Here is a 24,489-nt window from a genome sequence, read left to right as displayed (position 1 = left end):
TGCCCACTAAAGTACCTCTCTTGGCACCCTGTCATATGCCTTCTCCAAATCAATAAAGACCATATGAACATCCTTCTTCTTTACCTGATAAAACTCTATCATTTGTCTTATTAAATGGATTGCTTCCATACTAGATCTCCCATGCATAAAACCAAATTGGTTATCCGAAATGCTTGTGCAGCCCTGAACATAATCACTCTTTCCCACAACTTCATAGTGTGGCTCATAAGCTTGATCCCTCGATAGTTAGAACAATCTGAGCGTCTCCTTTGTTTTTATAAACCGGGACCAAGGTTCTCTTCCTCCAATCTCGCGGGATCCTAGTAGCCCTTCATATCTTGTCAAAGAGGTTTGTTAACCAATCAATACCAATCTTACCCAAACACCTCTACACTTCTATCGGTATACTATCAGGGCTAACCGCCTTCTTAGGCTTTATCTTCTTCCGTGCAATCTCCACCTCTACTCTTCTAATCCTTCGCACATACTCCATGTTGATTTATTCATCACTCACGGAGGTATCTCTTGTCACAACTCTATTACTTTCATTAAACAAGTTCATTGAAGTACCCCTTCCACGATGTCCTCTTGTAGCAGGACAATTTGGTTCTTATTTTTGACACACTTTACCATGCCAATATCCTTCCTTGCCTCTTGGCTTCTCTTTGCCATCTTATAAATGATCTGTTCTCCCTCCTTGGAGTCAAGCTTTTCATAAACCTCCTGATAAGCCTATTCTTTTGCTTGTTGAACAACTGCTTTTGCCTTACTCTTAGCTTTCTTATACGCTGTAAAGGTTTCATCACTCCTACATTTTCCCAAAGGCTTGATAGCATTCCCATTTTTGCTTAATTAGTGCTTTCACCTCTTCATTCCACCATGAAGTATCTCTCTGCATCAAAGTTCTTCCCCTTATTCCCCTAAGAACTCTTTGGCCACTCTCAGATACGCTTCTTCATTCGTAATCAAGGTATGTCTGGTTCCACCTCTCCATCCCATTTCGCCTCCTTGATTTTTCTGTAAAAACCTTAGCATTTGCATCCCTTAGAGTCCACCATCTTATCCTTGGCTCCTCTTGTCTTCCTTTTTTCTTCGCCTTCTCTTTTCTAACGGATAGTCATAACCAAAAGCCGGTGTTGGGTGACCACACTCTCTCTTGGAATGACCTTGCACTTTAAGCAACTTTGTTTATTCGTGCTCCTTGTGAACAGGAAGTCTATTTGTGTTGCATTTGCTCCACTCCGGAAAGTTATCAAGTATGAATCCTGCTTTTTAAACCAAGTATTAGCCAAAATTAAGTCATAAGATTAGGCAAAATCCATAATAGCTTTACCACCTGTGTTCCTCTGCCCATACCCAAAGCCTCTTTCTCAGTACCACCTCGTCTAAATCCTCCCAAAATTGATGTTTCTTTTCTATATCCAAACCAATTTGGGGAGCATAAGCACTAATAACATTCAAAATCTCCTTGCCACATAGCAACTTCACCCTTATCAACCTATCATTCTTCCGATAGACCTCGATTACCTCTTTCGACAACCTCTCATTAGGAATCACACCAACTCCGTTCCTAGCTCCTCCATTCGTGTTCCCGTGGCTCGTTTCTTATCCAACGTACCACACCTTATACCCCAAAACCAAGCCTCGAGCTCCTTCTCCTGGCCACCTTGTCTCTTGGAGGCACATGATGTTTACACGTCTTTTCTTCATCACTTCTACCACTTCTGCTGGATTTCCCCATAAGAGACCCCACATTCCAAGAACCAATCTGCAAACTAGAGTCCTTTTTCCCACGCTCCCTCATACCACGCTCCCTCCTGTCCCCAACTGCTAGCCCTTTATCATTTGACACCACCCTTGGACAATGTGCCGCGTCGCTTTCAGGCGACGACCTATCAACTCTTGCATACTTATCACTGCATCCGGGTCTGGGAAGTATAGCGCGTCGCTTAGTAGGGAACGCCCTAATGGCACGCCCTTGCTCATTTAACACCACACTCGGGTAATGTAGCGCGTTGCTTCCGGGCGACGACCTACTTATCACACCCGGGTCTGGGAAGTGCAGCGCGTCGCTGAGTAGGGAACGCCCCCACGAAAATATCAGTTTGGCTCATGTCATGGGATATGATAGTTTTACACTCGCTGTCACTGGCCTACCAAAACCCTCCTCCTTTATCTAGTCCCAAGGCAGCGGGAAAACCCACCGGCGGAGTTAACCCACTGGCAGAGTTATTGCCTGCATAGCTCGATTATAATAAATGACTGTTATATGGTATACCTTGTTAGAACTAATAGTATGGGGTGAGAAACTGAAAACAAAAGCAATAAATCTTGAATTTCTGATAATTGCCTTTGTGGACTGTGCTCTCAGTGAAATATCTTAACTTCCTGAACAAATATATAACCTGGTTGTTTGGTGTGGATGAGATAAACAGTTAAGAAACCAGGAAAAACACTGATTGAAAATGGTTGCAGCAATGGCAATGTGATGGATCCGGTACAAGGAGCAACGCTAGGAGACAAAATTAATTAAGGAAGCACTAGGGAGTGTGGCTATATAGGACTGAATTCTGATACTCTTGAGCAGTGGACAAACATTATTTATATTAGGTTATTTTTGTAATTTTGCTTGATTATAAAAGGGAAGTAGCATAGCAGTAGAAAGGCATGAGATTTGTTTTGTGGAATGAAAGAGAATGGTAACCTCAAATTACTTAGAGAGTGATGACCTAAAGTTATCAAGAGAGTAATAGCCTAAAGCTATTAACCTATCATTTGTAACCTCCTTTTCCATTAACAATCAAACAACAATCTTTATTCATTTGCCTTGTTAAATCAGAAATACTAAGTCCGCAGTGCATCTGGGATTTCCGGTGCCGGTAACCACCACCTCTGAATTTAAAAAAATAAAATGTAATTGACTAGAACAAATGTAGCAGAGGAAATGGATTCAAGAGAAATTCGATCACATTTCGCACAACAGGGAACGAGAAATTTCGGATCTCGAGGAAGAGCAGAAATGCGGACAAGAGCTTCAAATATATGAGTTCAATGGAAGAAACTCAAATGATTGGATTATTGCAATGGAGGAATTTTTTCAATTTTTCCAGTTGAATGTAGAGGATAAGTTAAAGGCTGCCACCCTGGGACTGGTTGGCAATGCACGGTGGTGGTTTGAATGGAAAGTTGGCAATAACAATTCTTCAGGTGGGAGGAATTGAAGGTTCAGGTGGTGCATCATTTCCATCCGACGACATCACAATATGATCCCTGGTGTGGTCCCCTAACCAGCAGCAAGGTTGTACATCAGAAAAGTCAAGTGGTGTTAGATCCGGTGGGGTGTGGATCTGGCATTTGGGTGAGAACTTTCAAAAGTTACTTCTCTGGTGGTTTTACAGATAAACCCACTGGAGTTTTCTTCGAGTCAGGCAGTGCATGCAGTGCTGGTTTCGGTGCAAGAGTCGCCGTCGAGTCTGGTGGTGGGGCTCGTGAATTTAGGGGTGTTCTTTGTACCGCACGAGGGAGCGTGGCTGGTATTTTCAACGGTGGTGGGTTAGGAGGAATTTTCGAGAGGGGCGGTGCCAGTGGTAGTGGATCCGGCAGGGGTCCTGGATTCCTTGCCGGAAAATGTGAGCGTAGTGGTAGACCACCATTAGCGGTGGCCTGAGCAGAGGAGGTGGCTTTGTGAAGGGTAGGTCTGGTGGTGGTCCGGGTGGTTGGTCTGCTAGAGAAAAAGGTGGTGAAGGGTGCAGGATCGTTCACGACAGAAGCGGCGTTGGTCGTGGTGATTTCGCTGGTATGATCAACTCTTCTCCCTCGATGATGGTAGGTTGGAATGGTGATTTTTCTAGGGGTTTTATTGTCGGTGGAGGCTTGGCCCCAGGTAGATTAGGACTTTAGGATGTGGACCGAGCTCCTTTGCCTGTGGTGAAACTGATTGTGGACTTCTAGTGAAATTTATTTTCTGTTTAATGTTACCCTTCTACTTATTGGAAATGATAATATGTGGAGTATTTTAGGTCATCTCTTTTCTATTGAATGGAGCACTTTTTTTTCTTTTTTTTTTAAAAAAAAAGAATTTTCCCAGATTCAGATTATTGATGTCTGGTTGCTTTATCAACCATTTGACATGTCTCCTTTTCCCTTATAAGCTATGGATATTTAGCAAATGCTGCCTTATTTCCACATGCACTTGTCTCGTATCGGCTGATGGGATTTTATTCTTTTGTTTTATATAGGTGGCCGTAAATATGGTGTAATAATTGTGATTGTTGCTGTTGGCTATGGATATGTGTGGTGGAAGGTAAAGTTTTAATGTTAAGATTGCGTAAGTTTATTAGTTTGCTTTACGTTTAACACTTTATAGCTTGATTGAGTTCCCTCCCTAACAGTAGCTAATTGCAACAAAGCCTCTGATCACAGTACTTGAGCATCTCTAGCCACAATGCTATCTGTCTTTGGCTTGTATGGAACGTTTTTATATCATTTATCTACTGTCCAAATAATACAAATGCTCTATATTATTGCCCCTTGCATATGCAGAGAAAGGTTAAGCAAATGTTGTCAGAAAGTAAATTATTATAATAAGTATATTGCAAAAGCCAACTTTGTTGCTTTGCAGAAGCAAGTTATTAATATTCTATCTGGTTCTTGGCTTTAGCACAATGCATGATTCTCTGTATTTATAATCTATGGTTTATTTTCTGAGCTATTTTCTTGGTTAAGAGCCCACTAAAATTCCAAACTTTGTCCTTTTACTGGCTTTGTTCTTGTACTGTTGGTTGTTGGTGAACAAGCTTATCTCAAGAATTCTTTGAACATTTTGTGTTCTGAAACCCTTTTAACTTAATTTGGGTTGAGAGATGTTTTTATCTTCTTTACAAGTTTGACCTATCCTCTTATGTATTTGAAAAAGATTTTATTGTCTTCTTGTTAGGCAGATTTAATGTCTTCAAACTTAATGTCTTATTTTACTTTTTTTCTTTCAGTGTTTTGCTTGTTTAAGATTTTTTTTTTTTTTTTTTGGATGAATGTTTAGGAAAACCTTGTTATTGCTATATTTGCTTTCATATTGAGAATGTAGCGTATTCATCAGTAGTGCCTCTTGTCATTATTATACATTGAAAAGCTATGATTTCCCACCTACTGTGGCGACCGTATTGCTTTCATGAATATGATGCCATTGTTTAGTTACCACATTTAAAAGTCCAGTCCTCTTGAAAAGTTGTTCAATAATGTTAGTGGCAACTGCTACCCAGAAGGAATCTTGCCTTGTTAAGGTCTTCCAGTTTTTCTCCAGATCGTGAAAAGCCTATAATGACATTTGATAGCATGTCAAATTGTCAATATTGTAAAATGAGACATCATTAAATAAAAAAATAAAATAAAAAAATTCAAATGCTCTAACCACATTGGGAACATTGCTTAGCACGTTCCTTGAGCTTCCCAAGGTTCTGATGGTGGTTTTGCAATTATGGCCGTTTCATCTACGCCACTTGCCATAGTCCTTTCTCTAAGCAATCTAGATATGCTAATGTACCATGGCCATTGTTTTGTGTTAATAAACCATATGCAGGCACATCTTATTCTATTTACTTATTAGTGTTATTGTTGGCAGTATTTGGCCCTCTTTTTTTTTTTTTTTGTACAAATGATGTCTGTCTATGTAAAAAATTTTTATCCACATTTTATAATGTTCTCTTTTCTATGCTAAACATGGTATTCCACTGTCTGTGGTGGTTGATGATTGATCGACAAAATATGTATTTGTCAAGTAAGGTATACTTGTTTTAGGGACTAATCACTAATATGATTTTGTGAAATTTTTTAATTGCTTCTCTTCAGCCTTTTTAATTTGATTATATGTCACACTATATGCTACTGTGCGAGTCCAAGTGTTTAATTGCTGATTCTGTTAACAATGAAGAAGTTGCTCACCCAATGTTATTTTGTTATTGCACATTAATAGGGTTGGAAAATTCCTGACTTCATGTTTGCGACCAAACGTGGCTTATCAGATGCCTGCAATGCTGTTGCGAAGCAGCTTGATGAAGTTTTTCTTTCACTCAGGGCAAGTTCCTCACTTCCAGCAACTCACCTAATGTATTGGGTGTTTTCTTTTTTGTTATCTATTTATATATTTTATTTGGCCATTTAGTTTCATGTTACGAATTTGTTGGTAACTGTCGTTCAAGACCAGAACCTCCTCCACCCCCCCCCCCCACCCCTGCCCAAAAAAAACAAAAGTCTTTTGCTCAAGCTATTTGGAAGATGATTTTTTTTGTTTTTGTTTAAAGGATGGTAGGGTTGGTTGATAAAAGGTGAAAATAATTAACTATATTTTGGGGTGTGGTTGATTAAAAGTGAATAAGAAAAAAGATAGTAGGGTTCGGTTGATTACAAGTGAATGAAAATCGATAAAAGTGAAATGAGACTTTTATTTAGGGACAAGATTTTTTTAATGCAATGGGGCTTTATTTAGGGATGGAGGGAGTAATTGGTTACGTGCGTTTTGTGGTGCGTTGTCACAAAGTTTAACAATAATGTTACCAGCATAAATATTACTTCAACAAACTACATTTCATAGTCATCTGTTGTGAATAGATTTTACTGCTACATTCTTTGAGCATGCTCTGTTAAGTTTCAATCGGGAAGTTTAAAAAATGTGAGGGAGATACTGCTATCAATATTATGTTGAAGTGATAGCTAATTGATACTAATTGTTGAAAGGGGTCAAAAGGTCAAGGAAACACAAAATGGAAGGTAATTTGTATTGATTCTTTGATTTAGAATATAAATTATATGTGTATAGTTTGGAATTTATACTATATTCGTAGGTCTTTTTGTGGGTATTATAGTAGTTGAGTTGATTTTAGAATATTAGCTTTAGAACTTATAACATATGGAAACTGTTCTCTTTGCTAAATTAGGACAGACTTTTTTTTCTTCTTCCAAAGTCTTTTTTCAGGAATATGAAATAATGATTGGATTTATTTATTTTTGGTTGAGAGTTTGAGAAATAAGGATTGTATCTCAAGTCATTTTTGTAAAACTTCGGGCTTTAAGTATCATATTGAGTATTATTTTCTGTTTTGATCTGACATTCATTCTCCATTGGCGCAGGCTACCAGAAATGAGATAGCTTCCAAACTTGACCAATCAAGTAATAAATTTGAAGACATTATTGCATGTAGTAACTCTACGAAGGAGGAGGTATGGTTTCGAATCCCTCAAACAGTGATTTTTTTGCATGTCTTTTGAGTTTTTTGGGAACCGTTGAATTGGTAACACAAAGCTAGGGAACTAGTAACTACACATTTCCTTTGATGGACAACATTAGACTATTGAGTGCCGATGCTGTTTCAGTATTATAATCATTTTGATGGGGACTTTACATAATCAAGTGAATATAACTTTGTTGATCTGGAGCATTATATACTACCTCCGTTACTTGTTATATGCAACTTTAGAATTTTTTTTTATCTCACAAATAATACCCCAAAGTTGCAAATAACAATTAACGGAGGTAGTACTATGTCTACTCTAAATATGCCTATTCAGTGATTTGTGATTAGGCCTGGTTATTGGCGGGTCAATAATGGGGCAGGTCACTTTAAATTATCAGTGGATAGGGACAGGGCTAGGGGCGGGCCAGGGTCAGGGGCTAAGTAGAAAAGGGTAATTATTGGGCTCCATGCCTCAATCAGTAAAATATCTTATTGGAAAAATTTCATACGTTTATAAATGAATGAATCGCATTTTGGCAAGTAAAAACATTTTTTTTTTTTTTTAAAAAAAAAAAAAACCTTGATTGCGGAAATTGGTTAAAAATAGATGTTTATTTATAAATTTAATATCAATTTACGATCTTATTTGAACTTTAGAAGAGAACTAGATTTAGAGCGGCAATTCTTCGGGGAAAAAAAAATGATTCTGAGCAACAAAATTTAGAGATGGAATTCAAAGAGGAGAGAGAGGGGAATGAACTGATGAAGTAAAAATTTAATGTTGACCGACTCAGGGCGGCTGAGCTTATAATGGTTGTTATCCAATCATTAAAAGTTAATGGGCTGCCAATAGAAACCCTACAATGACCCTTTAACATAAAGCCTAATAATAACCCTGTCCATTTAAAAGTACAAGGGTCAAGACCCTTTAATATATGACCCGTCGCTTTTGCCATTGGACTACCATGTATAATAACCACCTCTATTTGTGACTCACATCCATTTTTTTTTTTTTTTTTTTTTTTTTTTTTTTTTTTTGTGGGGGCTTTGATACCTGATTTCTGTAAGATAACCACCCCCCCCCCCCAAAAAAAAAAAAGCTAATAATAATTTTCTTACCTTGCAGCTTCCTTTACAAGTTTCTATTACCTTGATATCGTCTTGTATGCTTCGTAGCTTTTAACTCAATTTCCATTGCTTCATTATGCCCAGCTCTCTCTGCATGCTAGTGACAAGATCTAGTCGTATCACCAAATCAAAAGAATCACCTAAGTCCTCTAGCTAAAGCAGATGGGAAAGTAGGGTCGAATCCCTAAGAAAACAAGTCTTTCTATTCCTAAATAATTAATATAATCTAAACTATCAAGTAACTAAGTTGTTTTGGGAGAATTAAACTAAGGAGAAAAAATGAACTAAAGCAAAATTAAACTAAGGGGAAATCAATAAATCAAAGCCTAGGGTATAGGTTCAAAACACAATAATCAATGCATCATTGCATCAATTAATCAGATCATAAAGGGTTTTCGCTACGTATTACAATCACAGAATTAATCTACCGATATTAAATCGCATCTCTCGAATCTTGACGTAACCATTTATAAATTAACCTGCCTATTGAAACTAAGCTTAAAGATCAATTCTCATCTCTCGAATCTTGAATCAATATTGCATAACTCATACAATTAAACCTGGCCAAATCTAATTGCATAGCATTAAATCAATCAATAGGAAATCAATCGAGCATTTACAATAAACAATAATAAATTACCCTTTCATATTATTTATAGATCCCCACAACCCTAGAAATAAAACTACTCACACATTAAAATCTAAATTAAGCAAAGCAATAAAACAAGACATGATTAATCAAAGCAATTAAATTACTGAAAATAACAGGGGAAGATATCGTTACTAAATTAAACGGAAATAATGAATTGCATAAACCAAAAAACAAGAGTATTAATCAAAAGCTTAAAACTAAGAATCTGGAAATTAACTAATAGATGATGCTGTCCGCAAATCTTGCTTAACAAAGTGTATTTATACTTAGGCTCCTAAATCCTAAAGTAAAACAAAGTTTAAGTCGCAAATATGCTTCTCAAAAGCACGCGCCCGGTCGGGCGCTATCTCGTCGGCAGGGCCCGCCTCTAGCTGATGGGATCCTTAACTCGCGCCCGGTCAAGCGCGCCTCCACGCGGAGGGTGCATCCTTCCTATCTTTCTCGCCCGGGCAAGGGCTTACCCGAATAAAGCGTATCACAAGTGTATATGGAATTCATGACTAGTGCTCACACTCTCTTCACTCTTTTATGTGGCGGATATAAAATGTATCCTATCGCTCTCCATGTAACCCCTTTATTGTGAACAATGCCCTCTCAAACTCACTAACATTCGTGTGTTTAAGAAACCAAGCACTCAACCTAATAGTCGACTCGAAATATGTCAAATCATTCTTTGCTTTGATAAACGACTAATTTCACATCCATACAAATGTATGCACAAAGGTTGGAAGGTCTTTAAACCTTGTAATGTAAGGCTAGGGCAAAAGGGTAGGAAATATTTGGGAAAATGTGAGAGTTAAGCCATGCTTAAGGGAGCCAAATCCTAACAAATAACCTAGGTAAAAAATAAATAATGACCAACCATCTTCAACATAACTCAACTCAACTCTACAAAAATTCACCAAACAACTAATCCAATCATAACAAAATTTCCCTACACTTACAGCTTCACTCGTAAAATATGACAATGCAAAACTTAAGTGAAACAAACAAACTTTGAATTATTTTTTTCTTTTGAACTTGATTTTTTTCTTTTGAATTTTTTTGTTTTTTGAAACTCTTTTTTCTTCTTGAGCAACCTTCAATTAGAACATTTGAACATTGAACAATTTTTTTCTTTTGCTGTTGTTTTTTCTTCTTTTTCTCTTTTTGAAGTTCACTTATTTTTCCTTTTCTTTTTCTTGAACTTCTTTTTCATTATCCTCTATTTTTTCAAGAAATTTCGACTTTCAAACTCATAAATAATAAACTACAATCAAGAATAAAGCTTCTGAAATTCCACCCACATCGTGCAAAATATAAGCACACTACAAAATCGTTCACCTCACTCACTAATAGCTCCCCAAAGCAAAGCTTGGGACTAGTAACCAATGGGGCAAAAATGACTTGTAATGTGGCTATACAACAATGAAAAGTCAAGGCAACAACATGAGAAGCTAGAAGGGAACAAATATATCTAAAATCATCTGAAGGCTACCTAAAAGAACAAATGCCTTTGTCCTCCTCAATGTGCATAATAATGAGACATACAAACATTACTCAAAGTTAAAAATCAATACTCAACTTCATTGACATACTAGGAATTAACACACAATTTTTAACCAAATCAACTAGTCAAGCACCAAATCCACAAATAGTTGGATAAAGTTAGACTGATATTAGGGCGTCAAAGCTATCAAACTTCAAATTATGGCTATTCTATCCACAATATTCATCATCATATACCAAGAATCAAAACAATTTTCATGTATAGGGCACAGGGAAACATGATTTATCATTCATTGGTTCGTATTTTTGTATTTTTTTTAATTTCCCAATTTTTTTTGGTATTATTCATTTTTTCAAAGTAATAAAATCTACACTAGAAAGCAATAAAACTAAACTAACACACTAAAAAAAAAAAAGAGAGAAAAGAAATAAGATACATCAATCCAAAAGCTCCCCCGAGCCAAAATCACACAATGTCCTTATTTGCTCAGCCATTAGCCGCACCTCATAATTTGTCCCAAATCCTCCACCGCTAGCACTTGCACTAGAGGAACTCCCGCCAAAATAGTTAGGGTTAACATTACCCCCGTTTCCCTAAAAGAAAAGTCTAGGCCGAAGCTAGAGAATGAGGAGTAGTTTTTGTAAATACCTCGGGAGTCGGGATCCACGTATCCCTAGGGTGGTGGTCGGAACCAGTTAAGGTAAATGGAGTCATTAGGTATAGCACCACGACGAGCATAATCGTCGTACATCGGGAAAAGTCCCCTCTCTGTGTTCCTCTCAACATAGCCCATCTCAACATAGCCCAACTGCTTGTCAAGGGAACCAACTAGCCACCTAATGTCTCCCATATGTTCCCTAAGCTCCTTTTGAGTCTCCTCTATCGTACCTAGACCTATACTCTGTAGGTCCCAAATGGTCTCGGGGTTCGGCCTAGGCCGGTGATGGGGTGGCTGAGGCACATGTACCTGGGGCTGGGGCTGGAGCTGTGCATGGGGCTTGCCTGTGCCTGGCAAGCAAAATATCATGTGTAGGAATGCTGCCTAGGAGGAAAGGCGGTCGACTGTGGGTTAGGGAGAGGAAAAACAGGTATGTGATCCTTCCCTACCCTCACGTGCCACTCAAGACCTGCCGAGGGTTAGGCTTAACCCAATTCAAGCTTTGGAGGTAAGACAAGTTCATAAGAGTGGCCTTCCCACAATTGGGCAACCCCTCATAGCTAGTCGCACTAAACCCCGCCTTTTTTATCGCTATCCTAGTGATTATGCCGCCAAAATGAATAAGGATCTTGACATTGTTACTGCAAGCATTGGCATAACTACTCAAATGGGTAATGATGAATTTAGCAATGTTCAATTTTCCATACCCATACACATAATGTCCTAGGATAGCTAATTCCAAAGTTTGGGCGTTATGAGGTTCATGGCGGGCTAGAAAACAAATCCCGGAAAATCTTTGAAAGGTTTTTCGGAAGGGTTGGTGGAAAGAGAGAGCACTAGCATGTTGAGAATAGGGACAAGGTTTGCCTTAAAGCAAGATAATTATCATTGGCCTTAAATTCTTCATGCCATTGGGTGGTGGGATGGGGATCAAGCTCAAACAGATTTGCAAATTTGGCATAAGTTAAATCAACATTTCTATTATTCAAGCGAAAATGCAAATTAGTGCCATTGTTAGATTGAACTACATTAAGAGAGGATAAAAATTCACATGTTAATTCTCTATATGTAGGATACTGCAAATCAACAAACTTTCGCATGCCAATATCATTCATAAAACATCTAACATGCTCATATAAACCTAAATTTTGTAGGGTATCTCGGTGTAACCATCGAGCAGGATTTACCTCCCATTCGTAGAGGTTTATAAGCCTTTCCCGTTGTTGCGGAGTCGCGATTTGGATCGTCGGCCACTGGTCTAATTGTAGAGTTGGGTCAACCGGTTGAGTTTGAACCACGTCCACCACTTTGTGTTCTTGCCTTGTTACTAAACATGTTGAATATGGGTCTATCGTCCGAATAAGAGCCAAAATCGTCTGACTATGCGCGTGAAGGCTCCGATACGAGCCAAAATCGCCCGAGGCACGCCCCGTAGAAGAAATTTGAAAAGAGGAAATTCGCCCTACCGGACGAGAGGCCACCCGACCAGGCGGGCTGTGTTTCTCCCCGGATCCCCTTCTTCTTTCTCTTTCCATCTTCTTTCTTTCTTCATCATTTTCTCTTTCTTCCATTGTTTCTTTCTCTAAAACCTTAATTTTCTCTAACTTCTCTCTAAGATTTCTCCTCTAATTTTAATCCAAACTCAATTTTTTTTACATATTCTTCTTCCTCTCTTCATCCTCTTTATTTCTGAACTTATTTTGTTTGATTTTAAAACAAAAATTTTATAGACCCATATTTAGCAAGAGGGCAAGAACACAAGGTGGTGGACGTGGTTCGAGATCAAGGATGTCGGTTGACCCAGCTCTACAATTAGACCAGTGGCCGACGATCCAAATCGCGACTTCGCAACAACGGGAACGACTCATAAACCTCTACGAACGGGAGGTACATCCTTCTCGGTGGTTACACTGAGATACCTTACAAACTTTAGGTTTATATGGGCATGTTAGACGTTTTATGAATATGATTAGCATGCGGAAGTTTGTTGATTTGCACTACCCTACATATAGAGAATTAACATGTGAATTTTTATCCTCTTAATGTAGTTCAATCTAACAATGGCCCTAACTTGCATTTTCGCTTGAATAATAGAAATGTTAATTTAACTTATGTCGAATTTGCAAATCTGTTTGAGCTTGATCCCCATCCCACCACCTAATGGCATGAAAAATTTAAGGCCGATGACATTTATCTTGCTTTGACCGGCAAACCTTGCCCCAATTCTTAACATGCTAGTGCTCTCTCTTTCCACCACCCTGTCCTAAAAATCTTTCGAAGATTTTCCGGGACTTGTTTTCAAGCCAGCCATGAACCTCATAACGCCCAAACTTTGGAATTAGCTATCCTAGGACATTATGTGTATGATTATGGAAAATTGATCATTGCCCATTTGAGTAGGCATGCCAATGCGTGCAGTAACTATGTCAAGACCCCTATTCATTTTGGCGGCCTAATCACTATGATAGCGATAAAAAAGGCGGGGTTTAGTGCGACTAGCTATGAGGGGTGACCAATTGTGGGGAGGGGGGGGGGCACTCTTATGAACTTGCCTTTCCTCCAAAGCTTAAACTGGGTTATGCCTAACCCCCGCTTGAGTGGCACGTGAGGGTAGGGAAGGATCACATACCCGTTTTCCCTCTCCCTAACCCAAAATTGACCGCCTTTTCTCCTAGGCAGCATTCCTACACATGATATTTTGCTTGCCAAGCACAAGCACAGCCCGAGACCATTTGGGACCTACAGAGTACATGTGCCTCAGCCACTCCCTCACCGGCCTAGGTCGGACCCCGAGACCATTTGGGACCTACAAGAGTATAGGTCAGGCTATAGGTAGGATAGAGGAAACTCAGGGGGAGGGGAGCTTAGGGAACAGGTGGGAGACATTAGGCGGCTAGTTGGTTTCCTTGACCAGCGGGTAGGCTATGTTGAGATGTACGACGATTATGCTCGTCATGGTGCTATACCTACTGGTTCCGGCCACCACCCCAGGGATCTCGACTCCCGCGGTATTTACACAGACTACTCCTCTACTCCTCATTCTGTGGCTACGGCCAAGACTTTCCTTTTGGGGGGATTGGGGGTAATGTTAAACGTAACAGTGGACATTGTCTTATTTTGGCTTGGGGGAGCCTTTGGATTGAAGTATCTTATTTCATTTCTCTCTCTCTTTCAAAAGATAAAAACAAAAAAGAAAAACTACTCTATAAAGCAAGAAAATACAGGTTCCTCCCGCAAAGCGCTAGTTTATCTAGGGCCCGCATGACCTTCTTACCATATGCAAATCAAGATAAAGTAGAGTCGATTAGGCGAAGTAATTCAACTGCACCTATCGTAGCCCCTTCATGGTATAACTTCAACCTTTGGCCATTCACCTTAAAAACACCACCATGCTCATTGTATAACTCAACAGAACCAAACTTATTTGCCATTTTCACAGTGAAAGGACCCGACCACCTTGACTTCTAACTTTCTTGGGAAAAGTTTAAGTCTAGAATTGAACAAAAAATCCTTGTCACCCTCTTTGAATTCTCTCGGAAGGATCATCTTATCGTGCCATTTCTTGGTCTTCTTCTTGTAGACACGTTCACTATCATAGGCCATCAACCTAACCTCATCTAGTTGGTTAAGTTGTAGAAGCCTCTTTTCTCCCGCTAACTTAGCATCCAAATTGAGCTTTTTTATTGCCTAATAAGCCTTATACTCTAATTCCACCGGGAGATGACATGCTATCCTATACGCAAGTTTATAGGGGGAATTACTAATAGGTGTCTTAAATGCGGTTCAATATGCCCATAGTGTTTCGTCTAACTTATCACTCCAATCCTTCCTAGACTTCTCTACCACCTTCTCTAGAATAGCCTTAATCTCACGGTTAGAAACCTCAATTTGGCCACTAGTATGGGAATGGTAAGTAAACCCGTCCTATGGTAAACACCATACTTCTTAAGAAGAGTATCTAACTTCCGCTCATGAAAGTGAGATCCTCCATCACTAATAATGGCTCGAGGGACACCAAATCTAGGAAAAATTGTTTTCTTCAAAAGTTTATGGACCACCTTAGCATCATTGGTAGGTGTGGCAATGGCTTTAACCCACTTGGATTTTAACCCTCTTGGATACATAATCAACGGCAACAAGAATATAGTGATTCCCTTTTGAAGAGGGAAAAGGTTCCATATAATCAACACCGCAAACATCAAAAACTTCAACTTCTAAATGAGGCATCTCATGCCGCCGCGAGATATTGCCGATCCTCTTAGAGGTTCTTCGAACCCACAAAAGGGCAATTGGGTATTGATGATCTCAAGGGTATTAGCTATGTATTTTACCTCATAGGATGTTGAATCCGAACATGCAGGAAGTAGTCAAGAAAGAGATTATGAAATTACTTAGATGCAGGTATTATATATCTTATTTCTGACTCAAAGTGGGTGAATCTCGTACAGGTAGTTCCTAAAAAAGGCGGGATGACTGTGATAAAAAATGATAAAAATTAATTAATTCCCACTAGAATTGTAATAGGGTGGCGTATGTGCACAGATTATCGTAGATTAAATATTGCCAACAAGAAAGATCACTACCCTCTCCCTTTTATTGATCAAATGTTGGAAAGGTCAGCTAATCATAAATTTTTCTGTTATTTAGATGGGTATTCGGGATTTTTCCAAATTCCAGTTCACCTCCAACAGAAAACAACATTTACATGCCCTTATGGTACTTTTGCATATCGTAGGATGCCCTTTGGTTTATGTAATATGATGAACATTTTTTCTGATTTCATAGAGTTTATTATGGAAATCTTTATGGATGATTTTAGTGTGTATGGGTCTTCATTTGATACATGTTTAGCTAATCTCACTAAATTTGAAAAGATGTGAAGAATGCAATTTGGTCCTAAATTGGGAAAAATGTCACTTTATGGTGACAGAAGGTGTGGTCCTTGGTCATATTGTATCTGATAAGGGTATACAAGTAGATAAAGCTAAATTTTATGTGATTGAGCAATTACCTCTTCATAGTTAATGTTAAGGGGGTAAGAAGTTTCTTAGGTCATGTACGGGGTTTTATCGTTGCTTTATCAAAGATTTTTCTAAAATTGTGAAACCACTAACTCAGCTTTTACTCAAGAATGCCCCATTTGATTTTACCGACGAGTGTCTTGCAGCTTCCTTTACAAGTTTCTATTACCTTGATATCATCTTGTATGCTTCGTAGCTTTTAACTGAATTTCCATTGCTTCATTATGCCCAGCTCTCTCTGCATGCTAGTGAGAAGATCTAGTCGTATCACCTAATCAAAAGAATTACCTAAGTCCTCTAGCTAAAACAGATAGGAAAGTAGGGTCGAATCCACAAAGAAACAAGTCTTTCTATTCCTAAATAATAAACTAAGGAGAAAAAATGAACTAAAGCAAAATTAAACTAACGGTAAATCAATAAATCAAAGCTTGGGGTATATGTTCACCAATAAATAATATTCCAGGGTAAAACACAATAATCAATGCATCAATTAATCAGATCATAAAGGGCTTTCGCTACGTATTACAATCACAGAATTAATCTACCGGTATTAAATCGCATCTCTCGAATCTTGACGTAACCATTTATAAATTAACTTAGCTATTGAAACTAAGCCCAAAGATCAATTCTCATCTCTCGAATCTCGAATTAATATTGCATAATTCATACGATTACACCTCAAATCTAATTGCATAGCATTAAATCAATCAATTGGAAATCAATCGAGCATTTATAATGAACAATAATAAATTATCCCTTCATATTATTTATGGATCCCCACGACCTTGGAAATAAACTACTCACACATTAAAATCTAAATTGAGCAAAGCAATAAAACAAAACATGATTAATCAAAGCAATTAAATTACTGAAAATAAAAGGGGAAGATATCGTTACTAAATTAAACGGAAATAATGAATTGCATAAACCAAAAGAGTTAGAAAGAACAAGAGTATTAATCAAAAGCTTAAATCTAAGAATTTGGAAATTAACTAATGGATGATGCTGTCTGCAAATCTTGCTTAACAAAGTGTATTTATACTTAGGCTTCTAAATCCTAAAGAAAAACAAAGTTTAAGTCGCAAAAACGCTTCTTAAAAGCACGCGCCCGGTCGGGCGCCATCTCGCTGGGCCCGCCTCCAGCGCTGATGGGATCCTCAACTCGCGCCCGGTCGGGCGTGCCTCCACGAGCATATGTGGACTTCGATTGGGCTATTTTCTTGGCCTAATCTGCATTTCCACTTCGGGTCTTTATGACTCGGTCCAATGCCTCGTACTCTTCTTCTTCACCGAACACTTAATCACCGGTTTGATTGCTTGGGCTTCGGAATATGGTCATATAAATGCGATCCTACTCCAACACTCGTAGTGGCTCAAATAAGTCCGGGAAAATGCTCCAAATCTCCAATTTCTTATAAAACAATACCAAAACTGCCCAAACACTGGAAAACGCATATTAGTAATAAAAGTGGCTCCATAGAGCCAAAAATACTCCTAAATATGACCAAGGGACGGGGGTAAAACACTAAAATTAAATAGAGATATCAAGCCGATCACAATTAAATAATATACTCCTTATGTACTTTTTTCCCCCTGCGTATTATGCTAGTTTTTCTGTGTTAAACACGATGCTTCTCTCTTCCAGTGGTCCAGCATACCCAACATGTTTCATGATAAGCATTCTATTAGTGGCTTCTAACTAGTAAAACGAGAAAAGGTAGAGTTTTAACAGGATAAAATCCAAGGCCTAAGAGATTTAGCAATTTAATACCTATCTTTGTGTCTGCTATTTTCATCATGTGCATGCTATTATTAAAGTTGCATGGCCGGTAGTAAGATGTCCTCTATAGTGATTTGTGAGATATTGGTGTGATATTCAGATTAAAGCAGATGTAAACGAATAAAATATGTGTGGCATTGCTTTTCTGCTCTCTAAATATTGGCAGCAAATTTTGCTTTCATTTCAATTTTTATGAGATTCCAAATTCTCATTGACCTTTTTCAGGTAGCTGCAGTAAGTGGAGAGGTTTCAAACTTTGTTGCGGATCTCCAAGAAGTCAATGATACAATTCGAACTCTGGTAACACATGTTTACTTTGGGTTGTTTGTTGTTGATGATCAATAACACATGTAATACATTATCTGACTTTTTTATTTTTATTATTATTATTTTTTTTTTTTTTTTTGAATCTAGGAGACAAGAATGGGCAGGATTCAAGGAAAACAGGTTCAAATTTCTACATTTTTTTATATCTATGCAGAATAATATTACAGTACAATATGAATATATTATTTCATTCTACAACTGTTGCCAAACTACTTTCAGGATGAGACGAAGGATGGAGTGGCGAAATTGTTACTTTCTACACTGGAAATGGAAAATATGTTTACAGATCTTATACAGGTATATATTGGTTGTCTGCTTCCGGTTTTTATTAAATTATTGTCATATTTGCAAAATCATTACTACCTCCGGTCTTTATTATCTGCAACATTTACTATTTTTGGCCGCCCCACATTATGTGCAACAATTCAGTTTTTTTCCATTTTTAGTAACTTTTTTCTGTAAAATGACCAAAATGCCCTTACTTTACATTTTAAAAAACAGGTTAAGAGGTTAATTAAACCTCCTTTTTAAACGAATCTAAAATCATTAACCTAATTCTACCCACCCCATTTACTCATCTCCTCGTCTATCCACCACCCATTCATCTCTTTCTTCATCCTCTCTTTCAACCTTTCACCCTCTTCATCTCTTTCAACCTCTTCATTCTCTCTCCTCCTTCACGACCACCTTCTATCCCACCACCGTCTTTCTCCTCCCTATGACCATGACCCTTAGCTCCCACCACCAACGAACAATCCTCTTCATCTCTCCTCCCTGACAAGTTTCAGTTGAAGATGATGTGCGATTAACGATAATATATAGGAAGATGATGTGCGATCCAGATTCATTATATCGTTTTTTTTCAATTTTGTACTTTTTTCGTTATTTTGGGTGATTTATGTTCGAATATTCTGGGTTTTGTTCGATTTTGTGAGTTTCGATTTTGTGGGTTTTGATTTCGATTTTCTGGGTTTTGATTTCGATTTTCTGAGTTTGATTTTCTGGGTTTTGATTTTGATTGAAGGTGACGATGATGGTCGGATTTCTGGGTTAGGGTTTTAGGGCGTGGGTTTTGGGTTTTATTGAAGGTGATGATGATGGTCGGATTTCTGGGTTAGGGTTTTAGGGTGTGGGTTTTGGGTTTTATTGAAGGTGATGATGGTGACGATTTCTGGGTTAGGGTTCTAGGGCGTGGGTTTTAGGGTTTTTTGGGTGACAATTTCTGGGTGTTTGGATTTGGGATTTCTGGGTTTTTAGGTTAGGGAGGGGGCTGCCGGAAAAAGGAGGGAAAGACGGGGGAGGGGGCTGCCGAAAAAGGGAGGGGAAGACGAATGAGGGGGCTGCCGGAAAAGAGTGGAGTTGCCGGAAAGTTGCTGTCATGGATGAAGGTGGAGGGGAAGAGGGCAGCCATGAATGAAGGTAGAGGGGAAGGGGAAGACAGCCATTAATTAGACACTCTCTCCTCCTAATCACATGAATAAAATACACTAATTGTAATTATCAAATTTTGTCTCGTGAACCGCAAACCCTCTGAAAGTTGCAGATAATAAAGACCAGAGGTAGTATTTACAATCTCAAAGTTTGTGCTTGTGTTTATATGTTCTCTATTAGGCAGTCGTGGGCTATTTATCTGAATGTTCATAATTGATATTATATTAGTCAGTTATCGTCTTTTCTTGTTGTATATTATATCTGCTCTCTAAACTTTAGCTCATGTGTTCAATCACTTTTCCTCCATTTTGAGCATGTACATTATGTCTCTCTCTCTCTCTCTCTCTCTCTTAATTTTGATGCATGTAGAACTCTCTTGATTTCCATTTTGGTAATTTTTTTAGTGGATTGAACTGTTTCCAAATTTGTAGGATTCTCCTTCTGCTGCATCTAGGGCTGCTATTGAACATCAAGTTGCAACACCTTCAAGGGTAAATGTTATGCTTTATGCTGTGAACTACAAACACATGATAGCACATGATAGCTATGCTACTTTGCAAAGCCTGGATAATGAAGCATTTTTTATGCATGTTTTTTCTGTTTGATGGCCAATTTGGCATTCAAGTTGCATTGATCATATAATTAAGGATGCATGGTCACTGTCAGATGGGTGAGGAATATAGTTGGGTTTATATGTTCAGTGACTGCTGTTAATGAGGTTCTTGAGAATTCTTGGGTATTGTGTTTTTTTTTTTTAAAAAAAAACAAACAAACAAACATCTGCCATCTACTCTGTAAGTTTGTTTTGGTTGACAAGATCATCTCTGTTAACGGGTTCAGACTTCTATTCTACTACTGTTTTGAAACAGCTCCCTAGTTTTCTTATTTGAATTGTGATGTTATTAGGTGTTTCTGGGTTAGGATTTTGGAAGATGTTGAATCTTGGAGGTCTTTCATTGAAAATTTGGTTTCCAGTGTTTAAAATTTTGAAGCATGTTAACTGAATTTATACAATGGTGAATTGAAAATTTAGAATGGGGCAATCCATCATTCATTTGATCCTTAGTTACTGCTGTGTAAGTTCTGTGGTATACTCTCAATTTCTTGTTGACTGCTTTAATTTTGCAGTCTGTGTCCCTGCCTCTTACCTTGGAGCCTTCCTCTCCTTCAACTTCTTGTGGATCTAATGAGGTGTGCTTTTATCTCCTACTTAATTCTGATTAATACACAACTTCCCGAAATTTTTGCCTTTCCCATGTTGATTTATTTTATTTTTGGTGCTTATTATGTCTTTGTAAATGTATTGGTTTTCTGGCACACTAATTTGATCTCAGTAATTTTCATTCTGCTAATGGATCCCGTAAGGTTTGTAGTTTGTAATATGTGCTCATCACATGCTGGCTTTTTAGTTTAATACTTTGTGAACTTGGGTCATTTTTTACAAGGCTCTACAAAATCAATAGTCATCAGGGCCATTAGTCTTTATTTGATCTAGTGAGTTCAATGGCACTTCTGAGTGCAACCAATGCTATAACGCCTGAGAGAATGTTATGTACATAATATAAACAAACATTTAAATTGAATAGAGGGTAAAAAAATAAAAAAAAAAGAGTCCAGTGCTGTCTTTTCTTCCTTGTTTCCAATGGATTGAGAGACCACATCATATAGGGCCCAATGGATTAACATCCAGTGATGTCTTTTCTTAAGATATCTTGGCTACAATTTTTGGGAATAACATGCCCAGCACAAAGGCTTTTGCTAGGGAGAATTTTACACGTCTATTGAATAGTTTGTTTTCTGCTGATACGTCTTTTCCATTCCAGGCTAATGGAGACCCAAGTAATGCTTCCTCAACTTCAGGCTTGACGGTAAGCTATTCGTTTTCATTTTCACTTCTATTTTTATTTCATGCTTTCAACCACAACCAACATAGCCAACACTTTCAGGAGTGTCAAAAGAATTCAGGAGCAGTAAAGAACAATGCCAGTCCTAGGGTTTCCCCCAGGTGCAATATAACAGAAATCACAGAAAAGCCTTCCAGTCCTGAGTTGCCTGCGACACAGCCCAATGTCAAAAGCGCTGGCTTGCTTTCAAGAACAATTAGCGCGACAAGAAATTTCAGATTCATGTAGATTGCTACAATTGCTTAATTTAAGTAACAAAAGGTTATACAAGATATAGATCCCTTTGTAAGCTGTCTAGAAAGGTTTTTTGAATTTAACATCATATCAATAGCCACATTCCTTATTGGCAAGGAATGGCCAGTAAGATATATGAAGGTCTTTCTGGTTGCTAAATTTTGTAGAGAAGCAGACGAGTTTAGATATAAGATCATTCTTGTTCATGTACAGTTACAATATTGAATGTTTGGAGACCTCAAGTCCTCAAGTGAACTACATCATAATAAAAAAAAACAATGAGCGTTTCTCTCATGTTTTTCACCCCTTCCTTGGAGGTAAGCAATTTCTTTCTTTGTGTGAGGTATTTTGATTTGTAACCTCTCGCCGGCTGCTGCCCTGCTGCTGCGCCATATCTGCTGCGGAGTAGTATTTCTGCAGGGAATTTGATGATACCTTGTTTCTCCTGCTTGTATTGTCTTATAAACTCTTATAAGACTCTTTGTTTGAATGTGTACTTCATGAGTATTAATTTTTGCTTATAATCTATCTATTTTATACAATATTTGTTTTTTAATCTGAAATGTTGCTCCATATTAAATATGAAAATAGTTGTAAATTTTTTAATTAAGACTAGACTTGAGAGTAGCTACTCGGTAATTTGTTTTGAATAAACGTATGAATTACAGTATAGTTAAGATTTTAGAAAAGCCTGTCAGTGCTCAATAGTGGTCTCATTGACAAGTCCAATTTGGGTGAGTTTAGTCATGGAGATCACATTGAAGCCTTAAAATTGGATGAAAATCTGAAATGTCTACAATGGCTACTTAATGTAAGTTTGGTGATACTTTGATGCATTTGCTGACTGCTGTAATTGTTATGTGCCTACAATGACTCTTTGATGTATTTGCAACAATACTGTATTTGATATATATAGTAGGCAAAAGCTAACGTCCCTAGGGCGTTGGATAAGCTAATTAAAAGTAGAAATATTAAATTAAAATGAACACAAATTACACCAATCAACCCATGACTTTTGCATGCATTTTCAAATTGATACTATTTTAGGAAATATTTTAAATACTTATCTAATGCTCCGGGGGCGTTCGTTAGCAAGATCCTAACTAATTCACTAATGGTCTGTTTGGTAGGGTGTAAAATATTTTCAATGTAAAATGGTTTTCCATGAAAATCATTTTACAATGGAAAACTCATTTTCAAAAAAGTTTTCCGTTGTTTGGTTGAATGGAAAATGATTTTCCATTTTAAGCATTTTCCATTGTTTGGTTGAACTGAAAATTCAATTGTGAGGGAAAATTGTTTTCCCTCCACTTGTGATGGAAAATGTTTTCCTTCTAAATTGGGGGGAAAATGTTTTCATTTTCCACCCCTAGTTTTACATTTTAATGTTTTACACCAAACCAAACAATGTAAAATGGGAAAACACTTTTCATTGAAAATGTTTTACGCCCTACCAAACGGAGCTTTAATACATACTATATTGAAAGTATTAAATAGGGGTGTATATTGAAATAATTAAATAGGGGGGAAAAGGAGCACAACTTTAGTCGGTAAAACAAATACAATTAATTTAAACTAACATTCATGCAAAAGTTTCAATTAAATTATTATAAACCAACAATCAAACTTTAAAATGAACACAATGAAAATAATTGGGTAATAATTTCTTAAACGGCATGAATTTGTATATTAATTATTAAATCACAGATAGATCAGAGTAATTTTTTTATTTTTTATCTTATGAAAGGACGTTGTAATTAATGCCTATTATTTCTTATGGTACTTTTTATATGAAGCCTTCTACATATAACAATTTTAATGATACGCTTAAACTGACATTCAAGCAAAAATTTCAATTAGCTTAAACTAACATTCTTGCAAAAATTTCAATTAAAATGTTAAAAATCAATTAATTTGAATCAACAATCAATCAAACTTTTATATGAACATAATGAACTTTTTATAATTGGTATATTAATTTGTTAAATCAGTATAAATATGGCTATCTATTATAAAAACATGATTTTTTTTATTATATTTTTTTTTTATTTGAAAACTTATGAAAACATGAATAAGTTGGTGTAACTAATGCTTATTAATTCTTTTTTTGAAAAAAACTTATATAAAGCCCTTTGCTTGTAACAATTTTTATTTTAATGAATATAAATAAGTAGTTCATGAAATTTATATGAAGTAGTATACCTATGTTCATGTTCATGATGTTCATTAAACAATCTTCAAAACAATGATTGGTCATTTATTAGAATAAATGAACCAAACTTTAACCTTAGCCTAATCGGTTAATCGAAAATCTTAACTCATTTACACCTATAATGTACAAGGAAAGTTAAATAAAAAGAGATTTTGTCAAAAACCACCTTTTAAATCATTGTTCTTGTGAAAAATCACTTTTTAAAAAAAAAAGTTGTAAAAAACCACCCAATATAAAATTTATGTTGTAATTCACCACTTATTGCAGGAAATTGAGCTTCGACTTTCAACAATTTAATGGCCATTTGTTTTGTAGTTGGCAGCAAATTACAACAAAAATTTTAACTAGGTGGTTTTATACAATATTTTTTTAAAAAAAAGATAGCTTTAAATTATTCAAATAAAATATCATGTCAAATACTCGATTT

General features: G+C 37.2%; 1 protein-coding gene across 2 annotated transcripts in view; it reads left to right on the top strand.

Annotated features, from left to right (window-relative positions):
- Nucleotides 1-22,144, top strand: part of LOC110711260 — a 28,591-nt gene extending 6,447 nt beyond the window's left edge. For both annotated transcript variants that reach the window (XM_021889645.1, XM_021889640.1), the window contains exons 5-14: nt 4,239-4,303; nt 5,969-6,070; nt 7,123-7,212; nt 18,180-18,254; nt 18,369-18,401; nt 18,501-18,578; nt 20,144-20,203; nt 20,841-20,903; nt 21,536-21,580; nt 21,659-22,144. In XM_021889645.1, the coding sequence (XP_021745337.1) occupies nt 4,239-4,303; nt 5,969-6,070; nt 7,123-7,212; nt 18,180-18,254; nt 18,369-18,401; nt 18,501-18,578; nt 20,144-20,203; nt 20,841-20,903; nt 21,536-21,580; nt 21,659-21,844 (797 nt within the window). In that variant the 3' untranslated portion in view covers nt 21,845-22,144. The remainder of the gene's footprint in view (nt 1-4,238; nt 4,304-5,968; nt 6,071-7,122; nt 7,213-18,179; nt 18,255-18,368; nt 18,402-18,500; nt 18,579-20,143; nt 20,204-20,840; nt 20,904-21,535; nt 21,581-21,658) is intronic.
- The last annotated feature ends 2,345 nt before the right edge of the window (nt 22,145-24,489 follow it).

The sequence above is a fragment of the Chenopodium quinoa genome, unplaced genomic scaffold, assembly GCF_001683475.1.
Source record: "Chenopodium quinoa cultivar QQ74 unplaced genomic scaffold, ASM168347v1, whole genome shotgun sequence".
In the NCBI taxonomy this organism is placed as follows: domain Eukaryota; kingdom Viridiplantae; phylum Streptophyta; class Magnoliopsida; order Caryophyllales; family Amaranthaceae; genus Chenopodium; species Chenopodium quinoa.
The sequence above is the reverse complement of the archived record's forward strand: the minus strand, read 5'-3'. Positions and strand labels throughout refer to the sequence as shown.